Below are 21,894 nucleotides of genomic sequence, written 5' to 3' on the forward strand. Positions count from 1 at the left end.
GTTTTGCTTTGAATTAGTTCCTGCTTTTTTAAAGTAATTCTTTTCCATTTAATCTAATAATTTATAAAAATTATATAAATAATATAATTTCTAAATACTCTTTATATAGAATTGTTATTATTAGTATTATTGAATAATAATGCTCCTATAGTCTAAAATTATTCATTGTGATGAGACACAGGAATAATAAGTTGTAATATTTAAAAAAAAAAATTCCAAATAGTTCGGCTACAGCCCACAGGCTTATTATTATGAATTAATTGGGGGCCCGGGACCTGGGAGTTTCTTGCACTCCTAGCACTCCCGGTAGTTGCAACACGATTACCAATGTAGGTATACCAAAACATAGTTTGAAAATATTAATAAATAGTTATTTATTTATTACAGTATTTTACTATACTAGCTATTAATAATCAAAGAATATTACTTATTGCAACAAATTGTCGTTGTGGCTTCTAGAATAAGAAAAAACCTCTTTTTTTGCAGCTGCAATTTTAGTTAAACATATTATTTTGACATTCACAACATTTATAACCTAGTCATCCAATTTTGGAGGCAGCAGTTGTAGCTTATCACAATTTTTATTTTTGCTATTCAAAAAATTGTATTGGAATGGCTGTTAAAGAAAAAATGCACAGCATATTAAATAAAAATCTATTTAAATTTATATATTTTGGATTAATAAATGAAAATTTTCTTTTAATAGCATTTTTATTTTTATTATTTAATACATTTAAATCTGATATTTTGAACAATCTAAGATTATTTTATTTGTTTACATCCACTTAACTATTTTAATAATTTAAATTTAAAGTTTAAACGTGATTTTGGTAAAAAAAATTGTATGTTTACTAATAAATGTAAATATTTAATGTATTAGTTATATTTTGTCTGTAATGTTTTTATAAATTTATCGTATAAATTTTTTTTGACGTTTTAAGAATGTAATTTTTTTTTGATTTAAACATAATTGGATGTTGGTTTGAAATTTCCTACAGTTGTTGCTTATGGATCAATTAATTACTATAAATACGAATTGTAAAAAAATTGAATGAAAAATTTCACATGATTTATATTATTTATATATATTAAATACAAAAAATTGGAATAGACCGTAGATCAAATGAAATTATATTTGAATGTGTTTAACGATGGCGAATTTAATATTGTGGTGGAGGTACGATCGTGCGATTTTGGATGAGATAAGGCTCATACGCTATCGCTTTTCAACCGCTCATCACACCTCCAAACATTATGTCGTAAAATTTACGACGTAAATACGCAATTCCATACACTACACGGCACGTACCGTAACCCGCGTAAATGAGTACTTAATAAACAATTAAAGCCTATCCGTGTTTGGATGCGAAATAATGGCATTTGCCATTCGCCTGTAATTATTAAATGTAATTAGGTATGTAAATGTACTTTCAGCGTGTTGCACCGTTTACATTGTGTACATTATTACTAAATCTATTGGCGGCAGTGTACAAGTGACGTTTAGGACAAGGCATCGACGACTTATCGTCACAGGTGGGTGGTAACCATAGACCTATACTGAGCTGACGCAGCGTCGCGCCGACGCACTAATACATTCTCTACTATCATTGCTACTACAATCTGCCTGCACATTCACCGTGACACCGTTTTCTATGGTTTTTTTACCGTCCTGCATCACGGCGCTATTCTCAGGTTTTTAAAACAATCTTCAATTTTTTTTTTTTTACCTTTTACGGTTTTTCTTTCTCTTGCCCGTCAACTATCTAAATCATCTAGCGTTCCGAAGAATACGTTTCACGACATTTTTCACCCAACAACGAACGAGCGAAAAACCGGCAACCCGCTCGATATCGTTCGCGGGATAGCGAAAACCTTTCGTCGACGACGTATCAGGCGTTTACCGCTTGTGACTTCTCAATTCATCCACTCAACATTTGCCTAGAACACTTGACAACCATTACCGGTGAGTGTTTTCTTTATGCTGCTATTATACAACAGTAGGTATGCAAAAGACGTTTTGGCTCAGTGACCGTTTGCGTCGTGTTGCTTTTATAATTATGATTTCTGATCTGCTGTGCGTGTTCAATTATCATTAGCCAGACGTCTTAAAAAAGGCATACCGACGACTGTAACCTACGTTTTGTTGTATACTTGTATTTGAATAGTATAAAGTCCAGTGATATTTAGTATGAGTGCATACCCGTCCTTCCTCCTCCCTTCTCACCACCTTTTAAATCAATCTCTACAATATTGTGTCTTGATATTATTCTACCGTTCTTGCCCTCAAAACGTAATCAAGCCACACCAGTCGGTTGAAGTGTCTAAAAATATGTGTTTACATAGATAAGACAAACATATTAAGCACCCCACAAATGTGACCAATTATCTGCTTATGAAGGTCTACTGACATAAGTCATGTTTAATGTTTCAAACATATATATATATATATATTTTATCAGATTGGTTATGACCAAACAGAGCCATTAATTGCACTTGTAATATGGTTATCCATCTAACAATTATTATTGTTAAGATCGCTAACTCCGTTTATCAACAAACATGTTGCGTCGTAACTATTATGTTTAGGAGATAATGTGCATGAATAGGAATATCTTTATCATAGTAAAAATAATTGAAATTTGAATATTATTATTATTTGAAATAATATTATGCCCTCTAAATTAGTTATATTATGATTTTACTGTGTTTAATCCATTAATATTTATGACCATAATTGAAGTTGTGTAGCACTGAACTGTTAACAATGGAATGTGCCTAGGACCAAAACAATTATTGATACAATCCAACAGTGCCATGTATATTCTTAATTCAATGTTTTCATTACTACTAAAAATACTATAATAATATTTATTATTTTTCATATCATTGAAATGATTTGAAAAATTAGTAAATGTAGCTGGTAGAATCAAAGTAGCAACTTTTTACTGTGAGATGTTTTTTGGTGTATGAATTAGGTAATACTATGTACGTTTCATATTTTGAGTTCAAAGGGTTATAGTTTGTATTTATCTTGGTATTTACTATGTGCAACTAATATGTTTACATTGTGAGGCTAAAATGATTATAAATTCACAAATGAAAATTATTGATAAGTAATAAAACTTGATTAGTAAGAAAATTAGTATCTTTAGACTTAACAACATCTAATAATCATGTTCTTGGTTAAATAGATTTAATTTTAATTTTATGTCCATGGCTATTTTCCAACCTAAACTTATTTTTGTATTTTTTTTATTTAGTTTCAATGTTGTATAGTAAAAAAAAAATTTGGTATGATAGCATTGAAACCCCAAAGATCTTGAATGTACAGTATAGCTCAGTCTATTATACTGACATTATGTGTTGTTAAGCTGAGATTAAGTGACAATGCACTCATATAATAATTATATAATTAAAGTTTCTACTACCATCAGAACTCTCCAGTGGCGTAAATTGGGTGGTGCAAATGTAGCAATTGCACTACCATATTTGAAATGTGATAGTGCAAGTTTATATTATTGCATCACCAGAAAATCATAAAAACTTAATTATCTACCTATAATTTCTATTTTCAAAAGAATACATTTGTTTTAAAAATTACAATTATGTATAAAATTTAATTTTCGTACAAGTGTCATTTTGTATCTATACCTTAAATCTTATTTCAACGATACAATTTTTTAAACAATTCACCGGCGATAAAATAACTTTTCTATTAGCAATTGATTAATTTGATGCAATATGTTTTAAAATAGAACGTCGATTAGGTTAAAAATAAAAAAAAATTTTATAGGTATCATAATAAAATAATTCAATACTTATTAGGTATTATTAATTTAACATAAAAATATTATATTTATTGGGTGGGGATTTTCAAACGAAATTAATGGTGGGTTAAAAATTAAAATACTTCTATGCACCACTAGAAATTGATGCCAATTTACGCCACTGGAACCCTCTATCATAGAACCATTTTAAATTAATAACATCTGTCTTTAAGTATAAGCGATCGCAATTTGTGGATACTTGTTTTCTATTATATACTATCATATGATTCAGGTACTTAAGTTTTCATTAAACTTTAAACTAATTTATACTTACTTAGAACAAACTTCCTTGAAGTAGTTTATTTAGATCAATAATAGATAAGTAGTGTTTTGTTTTGTTTAAAAAAAACCGTTTTTCAATAATTATTTATTAATGCTTTTGCATATTTTATAAAAGGTATTGTTATTTCACGATTGTTTCATTCAACTAATCTTAGATTCATTTTTTTCATTAGTTAAATTAATTTACTTGATGATAAATATCAACATAGTCACAATGCTGTGTGCATTCACTATCAACTCAAGGTAAATGTCTGGTAACTGTAGTTTTCATTTATTTATTTAATATTTATTTACATATTGTATCATAAGATAATAACCAAATCACAATTCATTTTTTGTTCAAACTTCTCTAAAAAAAAAAATCCAAAATCATATGGTCCGCTGATATTGTATATTTTCTTTTGATGTGAACAATGTTTTGTTGTAGTATAATTTCATTTTGATATCCAGTAAATATTGATTAAAACAAAATTATTAAATAATGTACTCATAAACTTTATATGCTAACTTAATATATTATAAATGTATAATATAAAATTATTAATTTTATGGTATTTTAAATAGTTATTAATTTATTTTTATTTTTATTAAGTTATTTTACGTTTTATACATTTATTTTCATTTAATTCAGATTCTACTTGAATTTCTAATGAACTTAAACTTGTTCGAGTCATTAAATTATGCATATTTTCATTAAATGATACTAACTTACTGTGTACCTACTTGAATTTACTTAAATGCATATTTAATAGTGAGGATATTTTTCAAAATGGCATTGAATCAATTTATGAATGGGGTTGTTATTAATTTTGATTTATCACATTCATAAATACACAATTCATGTACTAACATAGTAAATATTTTTAAAAAGCAGAAAATGTATTTACTTATAAATTTGATCTTTTGATCATTTCACTTTAAACATAAAATCATAGTACACAAAATTGGAATTCTGAACACAAATTTTTTATGCTGTATATTTTATATGATAATACATGTGGAAATGGTATCTTCAAGTATAAAGAAATCGCCATATGAAAGAAAAAAAAGTATAATGAAACATTTTCATATCTTGCTTTTAAAATACTCAAATAGGTCTAGCTCATTCACAGTTGATAGTATAGTATATTAATATTATTTTATGTGCTAAAACTTCTAAATTATAAATTCTGACTTTATAACACAAATTATATTCTACTTATTATATATTTATTAAATTAAATAAACTATAATTTTTAATAAAATATAACTATTATTATTAAGTTTTAAAGAGCTACAAAAATAAATTCAATTTATATAGTTACTGATTTATAGTAGAGCCCAGATTAATTTTTAAAACTTTTTATTTTTATTTTTTTTAAGTGTTATTTTTTTATTTTTAAATTAAAATATCGGGTTGTCTGGAAAGTTAGTTTCTGAAAGATAATTTTATATGATAATTATCACATTGTGGTTGTTATGGAAACCACATTCATGGCCGCTCACGAATGGAGAATAATTTTGATGTATATGAACATAGTCAAACGCGCAGAACGTGACAATTTTTCATGTATGCAGCCGTCGTTATCACATCAAAAATATTTACAAATTATATTAAACAGTAGGAACAATGAAAAATAAGTTTAAATAATTCACAATATTTTATTTTTTTTGTTTTACTTATTAATCTTGAAGTATATATAAAAAATTTGATCTTAATTATTTTAGTACACGCTTACTTGTTGATGATCACTAGTTAAGCATTTACTCATCATTTAAAATTATTTGCTATTTTCATAATGCAGTTGTAGAGTATTAATTTGAATTAGTAAACATAAGTTTAACATTCAAGATTCACAAAACATTTTAGTTAACATTAACAAAATATTATGAGACAGTATGTAGTTTAAGAAAAAAATAAAAACAAAATTTGTGATGTATGGCAAGATGAACTCTATTAATCTTGACATAAAAATAGATAGACAATCCATGAAACAAGTACTATATTTTTATTAAATTAGTATGTTATCTTACTGGAATTGTTCTTAGGTAAGAGTACATAGTTAATAAGATTGCACAAGTAAAGTGAAAGCTTTTTAAAATAAAATTCACTTACTGACCAGCATAGTATGGCCCAACTAAGGAAAAGTTCCTTAAAATATATACGTGACTCTAAATGGCTAAAAAACTTGGAACAACTTATAAAGAAGAAAAAAAGATCAAAGAAACTTATACTTTTTAAATTTGGTATTGCCGAAGGATGTTGATTAAATTGTACACAATAACAAACCTTGTATGTTTAGTTTATTATAAATTGCACAACTTGTCAAATGTCACATGACAACCAAGTATTAATTGTAGAAGAATTAAATAGAACAACAGGAAACTATCTTTGCATAATGTTAATGTTTGAAGGAACCAAATGATAAAGCACTTATTGCGCCTTAATGAAAATAATCAAGGATGGATTCCATGAATCAAACCATGATAGACATGAATAAAGATAGATACAAGAAATTCAAGTAAAAGTTAAAATAAGGGAAGCATGGAGAACTGTAAGCATACCAATCAAACAATTGAAGACAAAACAAAACTTTAAAATTACTTAGTTTAAATCAAATATGCTGCCAAAAACCAGTAATGTGCTATGGTCCTAAAACTTTAAGATTTCAACAGGCTATGTATAAGATATTCAAGAAAAAGGTAGCAAGGAAAGTCATAAAGAAAAATGTGAAATAACAAATTTTTGAAATACAGAAAATATAATGAAGTACTTAAATAGCAGGTTCTGATGGTTATGATATGTTGTAAGAATAAATAAGAAAAAAAAATACCAAAAAAATACCTAAACACATATTGCTTACAAGAGTGGAAAGGTTACCTAAGAAATAGATGGCTCAATGTGTTAAGAAGGATTATTGAAATGCTACTAAATGATTGAGTTGAATGGAAGAATTATTTTGGAAGCTAATGATTTTTGTGGTATGTAGTGTCTAAGAGTAGTAGCATTATTTTCTACGGTTAAAAATTATTTATTTAATAATAATTATGTAGTCAATTTTTTTTTAGCTAATTTCTATTGCAGAAGGGGCTGTTGGTCAAAAGAAATTCTTCCATCAACATTTTGATATAACCAAATAATTAAATTGTAATCATTTATTATACTATATCTATAGTATATTATTCTGTACATATGTTTTTATTTTTACAATATATTTTAACTGAAAAGTTTGACTCTAAATTATTTAGCTTTACTTCAGTTTTTCTATAGGTTTATACCATGAATACTAGAGATAAGGAGACCAAATCAGTAATCAATATATGTATCATGTTTCACTTATTATTATTCATTAGAATCGTACCCAGTCGTAGTCTTAAAAGAATATTTTGAATTTTAAACTTTTTTCATAGTAAACATCTTTTGAACTTAAATTGTATACTTAGGTGTACTTGAAAATAACCAGGTAATAAATAATGAATCATAAATCACATTTTATATTTCATTCAAATTCAAAAAAATCAATAAGAACGAACATTTTTTAGTAAAGAACGTATAATATGTGGTAAAATGTAGGCCCCTTATCAAACGACTCTCTTCTGGTGGCAGAATAACCATGCGACTTTAGTTAAGCCACTTTATAAACAGGCGGCTATAGAAGTTAGGTCTTCTTATCTCTAATCTTTATAGCTTACACTTATAATAACTTTTTTTTTTATAAGTGGTATAGATAATTATATAATAGTAAATCTGTCATATGAATTGTATATTATTAGGAGGTTCAAAAGATAGCATTGCGATAGATATTGAGTTATTCTTAAGAAAAAATAACAATTTCTTGCTTTTTCTTCAGCACTTTATATAATGTATGAGATATGAGATAATTAGTAATGATAAACTAAAGTTAAGTCTAAAATGTATGGATTCGTAGTTAAATACATAATACTTACATTTTATATCTAAAGTATTTATAGAATAATTTGAGTACAATAATTTTTATCTTTTAATAATTATTGTTTCAATTTGTTAATAAAAAATTATAGTTGTTTACAAAACAACAAACTTATCCGATAATGTGTGTATATAATCTTGTATAAATATATATAGTAGTCTTGGTGTCCAACATGAAAGAAATAGTGGTATGATCTAATTATTAAAAACAAAAATTGAATTTATATACCTATTTAAAAAGAAAAAATAACTAAATTAAGTTATTGTTGGCTATATTTAAATTTAAATTTAATTTACTAATATTAATATTTGATTTTGCAGTCATAAATTAGTTTATGATTTTTATATTAAATTGTTAAGACAACAATAAAAATAATATTTTTCTTAACATTTAATGTGTTCTGGAACACACCAAAAAACCTAATCTAACCTACATTCACTATTTAGTCTTTTTAGTAAAGAAACGACTATATTATAATGTCTAATAATAATAATTTAGTGTAAGCTAAACCACAATACCATGTAATTTTCATAACTCAACCCGAGTTGAAAAATCCTTTTAAATCCATACTAAGACTAGTTATTGAATTAAGTGTAATTGTTTTATTACTTGGTAACGTAAGATTAATTTGCATTATAATTTAATTAAGTATAATTTTTTTACAATTATAATACAGCATATTATTAACTATCAAGATCATAGACCCAAAATACTAAACTAACTACTTATGTATAAAGTTTATTATTTAAGTTTAAATAAAGATTTTTTTTGTACCTAACTATGTATTAAAATAACCTAGATCCTTGTGCAACTAAGTCACTACAATTACCCAATTACTTAATCATATAGGTTTAAAATAAAAATATTCATAAAGATCTATTGTGTTTTAAGTTCTACTTGCGGAAATTGATAAGTTATACTTAAATCTTAATTTTGAAAAGGGTTATTTAAATTTTAGGACCATAATGAGTTTTAAAATTAAAAACCCAAGGTTTATCAGATATTATTTTAAAATTTGGTAATAGGTATATTTACTATAAAATTTAGCATAAATAATTAATGGTGTCTTTAGAACATTTAATTTGCTAGGTTATGTGTTTGAATTATAACATTTCAGATTTGTGTGTAGCATCTTTTTAATACCTAGACTTAGAGAGCCTATATAATAAGAGAGTAGCCAACTGAGTGATAGCAGCCATTTTTTGTTCAAATATTACTAGTATATTCACAGAATTCTGTGGTATAGTATCTATGATTTGAACATAGAGTTCTTACTCTATGGATTTGAATATTTTGGACGAAAAATGGTGCTCATGATCAGTAATAACAAGATTGTGGACCAAAAATACTAAACTAACTATCCTAACTATAAACATGAAAAGTTTATTTTTAAGTTTAAATAAAGAATATTTTATAACTATGTATTAAGATAAATTATAGGCTCTTGTAAAACAAATTCAAGACAATTACCCGATTACTTAAAACACATTATAGGTTCATAGTAAAAATATTTTAATATTTAAAAATAAAAAATAGCAACAATCATATTAATAACGACCTTTTGTATTTTAAGTTTTACTTGAAGAAATAGATTAGTTATACTGAAATTTTAATTTTAAAGTGGGTTATTAAAATTTTAGATTTATAACTCATTTTAAAATCAAAAACTTGAGGTTTATCAGATATTATTTTAAAATTTGGTAATAGGTAGGTTTAGTTACTGCCAAATTTAACATAAAATATTAAATGGATTCTTTAGAACATTGAATTTTTTATGTTATGTGTTTAAAAGACAATAGATTCGGGGGTAGCATCTTTTTAACACTCAATGCATAATTGCCATTTTTCACCCACACTTATATTCCATTCTTGGTACATGGCCAGCTTATAATATATGCTATTAAAATGCTTACCCAACGATTGTGATAACTGATGAGTACCGGAACGAATCCCTCATTCCTACCATGGTACCATATCTAACTATCAACGTTGCTACTAGTTAACATTTTCATCTGCTTGCATTTGGAAGTGTATATTTAGCAGTAGAAGTGACTAAACAGTAAATTGTACGTTATCTCTGGTAGTTGCATTTAAAGTCACTGCTATGTGTAACTAGTGCTAATGCATTCAACAGACATATTTTTGTTGGAAATATGAATCAATGCATAATATAAAATAATACAGTAAAATCGTTTAGGTCCAGAATTGGTGCAAGTCTGTGCATACGTCACATCTTTATGCATTTTGTCATTAAATTATTATTATATTCTACGATACGTACCTTCTGTCCTTGTCTCCCGAAAGATCTGATCATTCTAATAGTCAAAAAGATTTTGACCACATCTTGTTTATACAAGTTGATGGGCAACAATATTATCTATGAATGTACATTATCAAATATAAGGGTACTAACAATAATATTTGTTTTTTTTTTTTTGCTATTTTTATTCAAGTAAAATAAATATTACTAATATAAAATGTATGCAGAAAAACTCTACCTAAATTATATTGCATAATCAAAGTAAAACGACTTAATAAAAACCAAGTATAATTTTTGGATTGTCTTACCTTGCAATTTCTTTGGTAATTATTTTTTTATTTTTATGTTTAATGGAATTGTCTGTTGAATTTATTCATTTTACTGCAGTTTTATAATGTTTTAAATAAATATATTTAATATTATATACAATAAAGTATGTTCCTAATATAAGCTATCTATGGATACATACAGATTAAGTATATTACTTGACTATTTCAATAGCTATGATAAAATAATAAATACTTTTGGTTACTGTTATTTAGTTAATAATGTGAAATAATGTTTCTAATAATAACAAAGAAAAATAATTTATTACAAATGCAACAGTGTATGTTATAATATCTTAAATTAATAAATTGCATTAAAATTAACTTAGTGCAGTGTACTATTTTTTAAATAATTATATCCAGAAATAACTGTTATTTGGATTTGATATCATGTTATTGATTATAGTAATTATTTTTAAAATTATATTAATTCAATGTTTAATAATGACATAATATTTTGTATTGTCATAATTTGATTAATGTAAATAAAATTTAAAACATTTTCAAAAACTTAGTTCATAATATAACACTTATGTTTAACAAAACAAATCTATGAAATAGAACTAAAAAAACCAATATATTTTTGAAAAAATTATCATTGTACTTAAGATTAAGATATCAAAAACAATGCTGATTTAAATGTGTCATTACATAATCTGGGTGGACTCAAATTTCTTATAAAATTAATAAGTGCTCCTATTTTCAAAATCAATTTTTAAGATGAAACTCTAGAAGGCGTTAAAGAGTTAAGACATTCTGACGGAAAATGGACTGCATCCTCTTTTTCTAAAACCATGTCAACTGAATATTAAATTTGCGATTATGCATCAAACTTAGAAAGGATCAAATCATTTAATTTATCGTCTTGTTTGTTTGTTGATGACAAAATAGCCTTTCCCTGAAACCATAGTAGTGATTTTAAATATCTGGATATACGTTGATATACCTAGTGGGTATTGAAGTACAGACACTTTTAATATTTATTTAAACATTTGTATCTTGAAATTTGCTGTTGCCTATTAAAAGTAAATCTTTGAAAAAATATTAATTATCTTCACCAGTACATACCATTCTCATATTATTTTTTAGTTTTAATATGGTTATATGGGGCCATAAGTAGGATGTAAAAAAATAGCAAAATATGGGCAACTGATCCATGGATTGAACTCGAGACACTTTCTACTAAATTGTATTGCTATTTAAATATTAACAAATTTACTTCTCTAAGGCACAAATTTGACTGTATCATAGAAATTGCATTAATCAAGTTTTACAAATAAATTATCACATAAACCTCCTTTGATTAATTGCCTATCCAACAGTGAAAACCGCTTCGAAATTCATTTAACCGTTTCAAAGTTATCACACAAAAAAAAATGTCTTCATATTATATATTATATAGATAAAAAGATTTTTGAATAAATTCAAGTTTCATTAGTTTTGATTTATTATTGATTTTATAATTATTAGTTATGTATTTATTTTGAGTTTACAAAAAATATAAAAATTCTTATTCCCCTCTCCCCCAATTATTAGAGCTTACAACTATTAAATTAATTTTAGTTTTCTCACAATAAGGTCAAATATAACATTTTGTAAAATTTAAAGTGGGTTCTAGACAAATTGGAAAGTATGAAACTTCAAACGATTGCAATTTTAACCTTATTTTTAAATTATTTTATCACTATAATATAAACTGTTAATTATTACTGAAATACATCATGCTATAAGCTATTATGTAGCTTGTTTAAAATATTTTCATAGTTTAAAAATGAAAAAAAAAAAATATTAGGTATTTCATAATTTTTCATTATTATCATTATTTTGTGACATTATAATTGATAGGTTCTTACTTAGCTAAATATAGTGATTTAGGCTGTTTTGAGCTCAATTATTTTAAATGTTATTATTACACATATATTTGAACTGATGATTATTGCTATACCTAATATAATATAATGTATCATAATGTTTATATTACATTATATTATTACAAACTTTTTTATATAATGAGTTTAAAACTTTCATAACAGTTGTTAAATTTATAAGATTAGATAAATTGTAATTGTATGATTTTGAGCATTTTTTTTTTTAATTTCCAAACCATAATTAATTCAACATTAATTTATTTTATATATTAATATAAAATATATATAAGTTACTAACATATTGATTACCTTTTATTCAAATATTTTGTCTCAAATAAAATATTTACATCCATTTTATTTCATGCCTTCTCCATTGCCTTTTTCCTAGTCAAACCTTGGAATAGTAAGTGCTTATACAAATAACAGTAGGTTAATTTAATTTGAATTTTTCACAAATCATTTTTCGTGTTAAAATTTATACCTACTAGTTTGAGTTGAAATCGCAAACCCAATCCCATAAATCGAAATCACCCTTCAATGTGTCCTTTTTTTCAACAAATGCATCCGATAAAACGTGGTTTTCTGAAATAACATAGGTATGAAGAAATTAAATGTACACTTTTGTCTTACCTGTTTAATGTCTTGATTTTAAACTCGTCCGTCAGTAAGTTTATTAATTATTAGTAGTTTTTCCGTAACCAATTGGCATCATTAACTAGTTTTGGGCGTAAGGCTAACTTTTAACGATTTTAAAAACACGTAAACGCTTAAATTTAATCCTTTGTTGTCGCGGCGATGGTGGGGGGGTACTCGGGGTGAGAGCGTGTAGCTTGTCTGTAAGTTGATGAGTGTCAGTGTGTCACTCTTATAATATTATGGTGTATTCCATTTTATTTTACCAGATCTGATAAGAATACATCCCATGGAGGAAAAATAATTAGAATACAAATGTTTAAACGCTTAATTATACCAGGCTAGAGAGCCTATATAATAATATATATTATACATATTATTATATATTAGGCTCTCTATACCAGGCTATAGACACTGTGTGATTTTGGCTAAATCGGATAATTTTGGCCTTGAACACGGTCTCCAGAAAGAAATGGCATACGTAACAAATAGGGATACACATTACTAACATCTAGTCGAATTACGGATACGGTTTTAATTTTTAGAATCCAATACTTCATACCGTAGGGATACAGTAGACAGATCAGCTGATTGAATGTCGTTTCCGTATTGTTCTGTGATTATATAATTTGTACGATTGTTATTTAAAAACTCGTCAGTATGGTATTGGTATGCATCAATAATATGATACAAATTTGCAAGTATTGAAGTTGACTTTTTTCTCGATTACTAGAAGCTGAATTAACATTTTCTCAAAATGGGAAAAATGCCAAATATGTTTTGATGAAAAATTATTAAACATTGATTAAAAAATATTTTTCATTACCTATTGAACTGATAGGTAGTATTTTTCCGATGTGTTGATAGTATATTTTCAGGTTTCAAATTCGTAAATTATTTTTCACGATTTTAAAATTGTTTTAAGACAATCACAATTGTGATTTATTTACTTAATGTGTTATAGTTATAATGAGTATGCATACTTTTATACTTTTCTATGGTTTAAGATTAGTTGATATAAAATGCTCTAATGCTAAATATTACCTAATTTATATACATAAATGCACCGATCACCAAATTTCATCACTGAATGATTGTCTGTTATTACAAATTAGGAAATAAAATTGATTAATAATTTGAAAACTACGCTTAACAAAAAAAACTAACATATCCACATTGCTATAATGCTAATTAAGAATCAAAATAAATAAATAAATAAACATTTTTGAGAACTGTGAACATAAAACATTTATTATTTTATATTTTCGTAGACCATGACGTATTGTACTATGCTTTAATATTATGTTGATTGCTGTTTTCACAATTTACTTGAAATAATTATAATGTTAGTATCTATTTAATTTAGAGTGATTGTAATTCTATTTATACTTATTAATACTAATAATACTATTACCTCGTATCCGCAATATGTTGTCTTACTAACACATACCATATCAGATTATACGTTCAGCAATTTCAATTCTGTGTTCTTATGTTTAAATATTCGAGTGAAATGAGCTATCCATCAAACCTAAAAATAAGAACATTATTATCTCTATTCTCTCATCTATTGCTACAAAATTAAATTTTTTAATGGTTTATGAGCATTTTAAAAAATTGATATTTTACATACCTACTCATAACTTGATTAAAAATTAAAATACCGTATTAAAATTTATAATAACACAGATAATATTCTCACCTTAAAGATTAATAGTAAGTAATTTTACTCCAATTCTTAAGCAAAACATAAAATTAGAATTGTTAAATGAATATTTTTGTATGGTAGGTAAGTAGGTAAATGTTAGAGCAGTGGTTCTCATACTTTTTAAGACTTTTACCCAAATTTTCTTCTAAAAATCTATTGCAACCAGCTATACTTCTATAGTTGTATAGTATATAGTCTATACAATTAAAAAAAAAAACATAAAATTCTTAAAATGTGTATAGTTAAAAAAAATTCTAGCGCTCCCCTCCCCCCTCAAAAAAAAAATTGACTCACGACCCACAGTTTGAGAAACGATGTGTTAAAGACATTGGACATTTTAAAATAAGCGCAATGGCGCAAAAGTATATAGTGCATTGTTGCAAGGGTGGTGAACGCCCCTACGTTCACAGAAAAGGTAATATGCAGTGATCTACACAAGGATACGCGACCAGCACTTCTGGGATTTCCATTTTTCCATCCGGCACTATTAGCGTTTTTCACTTTTCCGTCGTTGGACGGAAAAAGGTCACTTTCCAACGCTTCAACCGCGGTCAAAAATGAAACTTTTGGTGAAGGCGTGACAAAAAAAATTATATTAAATATAATATGTACATTAAAATTGAGAAACATTTTGCTATTATAGTGGTTTTTTTTTTTGTTAATTTTTCTCTGCGCATTTGTGTTTATATATACATTATACAATATTTTATAATATTTTTACAACCTAATGATGAACCATGAAATCTAGGTAGTCGTTTCAAACATTAGATACCAGTAAAGTTTTTATTTAGTTACATTTTTTATTCTTAAAAATATTAATTTATAAATGTCAATTGGTCAAACTATAAAATTTAAAAGACATAAAATGTTGACTGTTTTACTGTTGAGGTTCAAAAGAATATTTTTAACAAGTACATATATATTAGGCTTATTTCAGGAATAATTAAACATTAATGCTATAAATAAATAATTTTTGTTTAAAATTACTAACTATACATTTTTATTTTATAGGTATATCAAACTGGCGATCAACACCTCAATTATCTATAAAACTTAAGTTTTTTCAAGTTTAATTGTAAGTGATTTATAAATTCATAATTTAAAATATTTTGATTTATTTGTAATTAAGTTACTTAGCAAAACTTTAAGCAAAAGTAATTACTAGTAGGTGCCTTATTTTGTTTAATTTACCTTAGTTGGACCAATAGCCAATGTAAAAGTGCATTACATATAAATAAGAAATGTTCTAAAATATTTATAACCCTAATTTTTTCCAGTTATATATTTTATTATTATTTAATTTAATCTTAAAAGTGGACTATTATATGGTTATAATTAATTTTTTAGACTAAAAAATTTAATTTTCATATTCCGTTTTTAAATGCAATTAATTTTATTAGTCTATTTTTTTTTTCAAATTAATAAAGACTTAAATATTTCAAAAATTATTACATAATTTATACTTCATCAATTTTACTTTGTCCTTATTTACAGTCCTTAAAAAATTGATTCGTATCATATATAATCAATTTGTATGTTAAATACTTATTTTTTGAATTCTTTTAAATGTCATGTTTACATACCTATTTGTCCTACAGTAATTTATTTTTTTTTCAAAAATATTTTCATTTAGCTAGTATATTATAATATTCAAAATAACTTAATCATGAATATATACTATTTTATCACCTTAAAATTATAAACCTATAATTATACATTTGTTTTATAATTTTATATTTTTTTTTTCAAAAATATATTGTTAAACTTCTTTTTTTATTTTGATATGATAAAATGTTCCTAGTTTTATTCAATTTTTTTTGTTGGTTCTCACCGGCACGACTAAGTAATTTTTTTATTGAAGTATTATTTTAAATTTATAATTTATAATAATTTGTTTAGATTTCAATAATAACTAAATATTACATTTATTCAATTATTTACATAATTTATATGTGGTTTGATTATTCATTTATATGATGTAAACAACAAATATTTTTTTTAATATATAATATATCAGACATTGCCTATTACAATAGTCAATATTCATAAATCTTTAAATTGCTCAACATAATTAGCCTTTTCTTTTACATTATTTCAATGATTAGGAATAATAATTATACCAGTTATTCTATTTTTTGATAAACACGAATATATTATTTTTCCCATGTACTTATATATTTTAAGTAATTTCTTACTTGATATATTATCTGTGTGACTGTTATAGGTTCATAACTTATTATAAAATAACTACCTTAAAAATTTATGTTTATTATACTTTCTATGTTATAGTATTATAATATTCAACTTTTTGTTTTTGTTTTAGATTTCTCTGGCCATAAATTCATTGAAAAGGAATAAAAACGAAGGCATTATGGATAATGAACATCCACCGAATAATTTAAATCAAGCCAACTCACTTGCATTAATTGACGTTATAGAAGAAATGACAGTTGATAATGATAATCTTGAAAACTTCCTTCAGGAAGAATTTGATGAAGAAGCTTATGTCAATGAAGTATATATTGAAAATATAAATGTTGAAGAACAAATGGACACAAACTCAAATGAAGATTATTATATAAATAGTTTTGGATATTTCAAATACTCTGAGACAAAAACTTCTGATCTTTGTGATAATAATACTGGTAATACCTTTACTTCATCATTAAATAAAATAAAAAATAATGAAAATAGTGTCTCAAAGGAATTAGTTAATGATAGAAAATATGAAGCATCTACTTCTCATGGAAACAATGAAATTTATAAAAATTATAAAAGGTCGTTAAGTATTCATGAGGAGAGTAGTAACTCTGATAATATATCAGATTTCATTGGAAATGAAACGGATACTGATGACTTAATACATTCAATTACAAATAGTGAAAATAATGTTTTAAATAATGATCTAGAGTATAATACATCACATGAAATGGAAAGTCCAACCAATGATCAATCTCTGCCTAATGACTATGGTACAATTAAAATCGAAAGTGATGATGAGGATACCAGCAATGAACAGTTGAAACTTACACTATCCATTGTTGGTGAAGAATATTTAAGTAAAATAAATTATATACAAACACCTCAGAATAGGATTATGTTTCCTGGCTATAATGAGAAGGTTTTTGTAGAGTTGAAAAACTTAATCAGCAACAAAACACTAAATGATAATCTGGATACTTCTATGGTTTATGGTACCAGTAAAGTGCAAGATTTGTTAAGAGTATTTTTGCCAAATGCTTGGCTAAATGATCTCATAATACAACAATATATTAATCTTTTGATGAAAAAATGTAACAATAATAATATATTGGACTTAAATACATTCTTTTTTGAAGTTGTAACTCAATATGGGTTTGATGGATATATAATAAGATATTTAAAAAAAAAAAATTTACTCGATTACAATAAAATTATAGTTCCCACGCACTTGGATAACAATCACTGGTGCTTACTTGTAGTGGAGATTAACAAACGCAAAATAATTTATATTGATAGTTTGAGTTTTTTTGATATTGCTTTAGAAAAAATGAAGGTATTAGCATGTTTTTTAAATGAAGAATATCTTGAAAAAAAGCTGCATTTAAGAAATCGAAAGGACCTAACATGGAATATTTACATTGGGAAATCCCCGCGGCAGGAGAATTCAATTGATTGTGGTGTATTTTTATGCACTAACGCAAGATATTATGTTCTAGAAGAGCAGATAAACTTCAATCAGGGAGACATTCCCCTCATTCGACAAAGAATGTCGTATGAACTCATGCATAGCACATTGTTACCTACTCTATAATTATTTTTAACAGAACTATCATCAACATTTTAACAATAATTATATTGTATGTTAAAAATTATCAAGGCTGGGAATTAATAAATTAAAAGTTAAAATTAAGTTGAATTGTTAAGTTATTTTTAATTAAATTAATTAACTCGTTTCTTTTTTTTAAATTAACTTTTAACTCAGTAAAGTTACTTTTTTTAAGATTAATGTGTTAACTTCAAGTTAATTTTATTCAAACGAATAATGCAAATTTTTGAATGAGATTTTTAGAAAAGTACATTTATTGATACCTAGTTAATACTTTGATGTATCATTTTAAATTTTCATTCATTTTCTTGGGCGTAAAGAAAAACTATTTAATAAACATTACCATGTGTCTGGAATTTTTTATTATGCAAATTAAAACATTTTAATTTTAAATTAAGTTAAGTTACTTTTTTCAAAGTTAACCTTTAACTTAACAAATTAACAAAAAAAAAATATGTATAACTTTTAACTTAACTTTATTATTTTAAAATAACTTAACTAAACGAGTTAAAAAAAATCGTTAACTTACCTAGCTATGCAAATTATAATTGTGTACAACTAAATTTTAAGTTGTGCCCTACAATTAGATACAACTATACAAGCCAGGATAATGTTCTTTTTTAACTTGTATAAATATATCTGTATAGTTCTCAACCAATATCAATCTTACTCAGTCTTTTAATTATTTGTGATGTCATACTATATATAATACCTATATATATATATATATATATATATATATATATATAAGACTAGGCAAATTCACAATTTTTCTTAACTCGTTAAATTATTTTAAAATAATAAAGTTAAGTTAAAAGTTACTCAAAATTTTTTTTTGTTAACTGAAAAAAAAGTTACATCTTAGTTTAAAGTTAAAATATTCTAATTTTCTAATTTGCAAAATAAAAAAATTTAGACACATAATAATATTTATTAGATAATTTTTCTCTACGCTCAAACAAATTACTGGGGAAATTTAAAATGATTTATCAAAGTTTTAACTAGCTATCAAAAAACTTACTTTTCTAAAAATCTCATTCAAAAGTTATTCTTTGGCTGAAAATTAACTTTATTTTAATATTTTTGAATAAACCTAACTTGAAGTTTTAACTTAATTTCAACTTTTAATTTGTTAATGCCTAGCCTTCTAATAAAATATGTGACATTCACTGTGTTCAAATTTAAATCTAAACAGTTTATGGGAGATGACCAGTTCCATTTTGTTTTTGTAATAAATTTGATGGGTCTTTGTCTTAAGACTGCCACTAAAGTAAAATGTAAGACTGAATAATGTTTTTAATATACTGGATTTAAGCACCTTTTATGATTTTGGTCTAAAGACTTATATCGTTATTATCCACTGAAACGATTAATTTTAATATTGATCGCTTGAATTGCTTTAATTTTCTTTTGTTAAACATTATTTCTATCATTTTGTAACATTTTGTATGTATTAACTGTATATTATTAATATTGTTCATTATAATGGTATATGGTTATTTAATATTTCAGGCAATTCAAGTCTCATTTTAATATTTTGATGGTCAACAAATTTAATTATTATATCTTATCCCTCTAAAGTAATGCTACAATGATTTCACAAACTATCTGAATAAGCTTATTTCGTTTTAATGACTCAAATTTATAAAAGTCTTTTATGCTGCTTATGATAGAATTGTTATATTAATTTTAGCTTGGGTATTTATTTTCATTATCATTACTATTATTATTATTATTATTATATTATTATTATCATATTATTATTAAGGAAAGCTAAATGATAAAAAAAATATATTGTTTAATTAATATGAAAAATAAAAACATTATGTAATATAGCAGTTAACTTATACAATATGTTAATAATTAAAAGCAAAATTTAAGTTTTAGAAATATATTGCTTGTAATATCATATTAATATTATACTATCATTTAATTGCTTGAAAACATGTTTGTGTGCTTACTACTAAATTTATGTTATACTTTATATAATTTTAAAATGTAGTTTTAATTTAGAAAAAAATAAAGAAAAATGCTCGAAAGAACGTCCAAAAAAATGTGGTTCATTAATTCTAAAAAAATTAAAAATATTATATGGATAGAGAAAGTATTTTTTCTTTCATGTAATTGTATACCAGTAACAAGCCTACAATTCGATTTTGAGATTTAATATAATATGTTTCTTGTATTTTATATTTATTAACTGTTATAGATCTTAAAAAAACTTAAAATAATCATAATATTATTAAGCTAAAAGTTAATTTATGACAACCAAATAAATATTTATTTTCTTTTATTCAAATAGAAAATTTGTAATAAAATTCAAAATAATAATTTAAGTACAAGTAAATGATTAAAATATCTTAAATTACCAATTATTTTATATGATTAACAAATGTTTGAGTATCAGTATTATAGAGATTGATAGTAGCAAAGAAAATCTAAGAAATATTATAATATTTATTATTTATCAATTTATATGTTGATGCTAAGTAGATATAGGATGTTGATAACCTAAAAAAAAACACATAAAAATGCCCTAAAAAAATTCAAAAATATCTAGAAACTCTAAAAAATTCTATTAAAAATATCCAAATAAATCTACATAAATAAGTGAAACAAATTTATTTTAAAAATAATTATGTTAAGTATTAACATAACGTGATAATAATGTATGTATAGTAAATCTTATTGGTAAACAACAAATTTAATCACAAAAAAACCCACAATAATAATAATACAATTATGTTTTTGAATATTTTCCAAATTGTCTTAAGAATTTTAAATGTAATTTAATACTATTTACATCAGTATAATAATAATTGTAAAAAACACAATTAATTAAGACTTAATATTGATGTCACAATAAATATAATAGTTGATGTATACAAATCTTAGTGATCTAGTGAATTTAGCAATTAAAATTTTAAACCAGTTTTCAGTTATAAATTTAGTGATTATAATATAATGAATTTAAAAAACAACCATTGATTGTTTTCAAATGTTTTCAATATATTATAATAATAATTACAAGGTGGGAGACATGGTTCAGAGTAGTCGAATACTATTACAATAACTTTGATAAAATAAAAGAGGTTGTGTTAATGTTTGATCCTATTTCAGCAGTTTTTCTGTTCAAAAAGCAATAAAACAATTCAGCAAAGTTGATAAAAAAATAAATTAAATTTATATATATAAATTTTGGATTTTTGGAGGATAAAATAAAACAACTAAAAATGCGTAAAATTACTTTAAT

The 21,894-nt window shown here is 24.7% G+C and overlaps 1 protein-coding gene and 1 long non-coding RNA gene across 2 annotated transcripts; one reads left to right on the plus strand and one right to left on the minus strand.

Annotated features, from left to right (window-relative positions):
- Window positions 1–1,601: 1,601 nt before the first annotated feature.
- Window positions 1,602–19,968, plus strand: LOC114132950 (uncharacterized). Its single transcript, XM_027998561.2, has 3 exons — window positions 1,602–1,963; window positions 15,845–15,908; window positions 17,157–19,968. Exon 3 carries the CDS (start codon window positions 17,205–17,207, stop codon window positions 18,624–18,626), a length of 1,422 nt encoding a protein of 473 aa, XP_027854362.1. The 5' UTR covers window positions 1,602–1,963; window positions 15,845–15,908; window positions 17,157–17,204; the 3' UTR covers window positions 18,627–19,968.
- On the minus strand, window positions 10,888–13,330 carry LOC114132951 (uncharacterized). Its single transcript, XR_003593097.2, has 3 exons — window positions 12,978–13,330; window positions 12,802–12,902; window positions 10,888–11,522 (listed from the first exon to the last, which is right to left on the minus strand). It is a non-coding gene; the product is annotated as an uncharacterized LOC114132951 (long non-coding RNA).
- Window positions 19,969–21,894: the final 1,926 nt, after the last annotated feature.

This window comes from Aphis gossypii, chromosome X, assembly GCF_020184175.1.
Source record: "Aphis gossypii isolate Hap1 chromosome X, ASM2018417v2, whole genome shotgun sequence".
Taxonomy (NCBI): Eukaryota; Metazoa; Arthropoda; class Insecta; order Hemiptera; family Aphididae; genus Aphis; species Aphis gossypii.

Bases quoted from the DNA above. Each gene is read 5' to 3' on its own strand.
- LOC114132950 (XM_027998561.2), top strand. From the start codon at position 17,205: ATGGATAATGAACATCCACCGAATAATTTAAATCAAGCCAACTCACTT.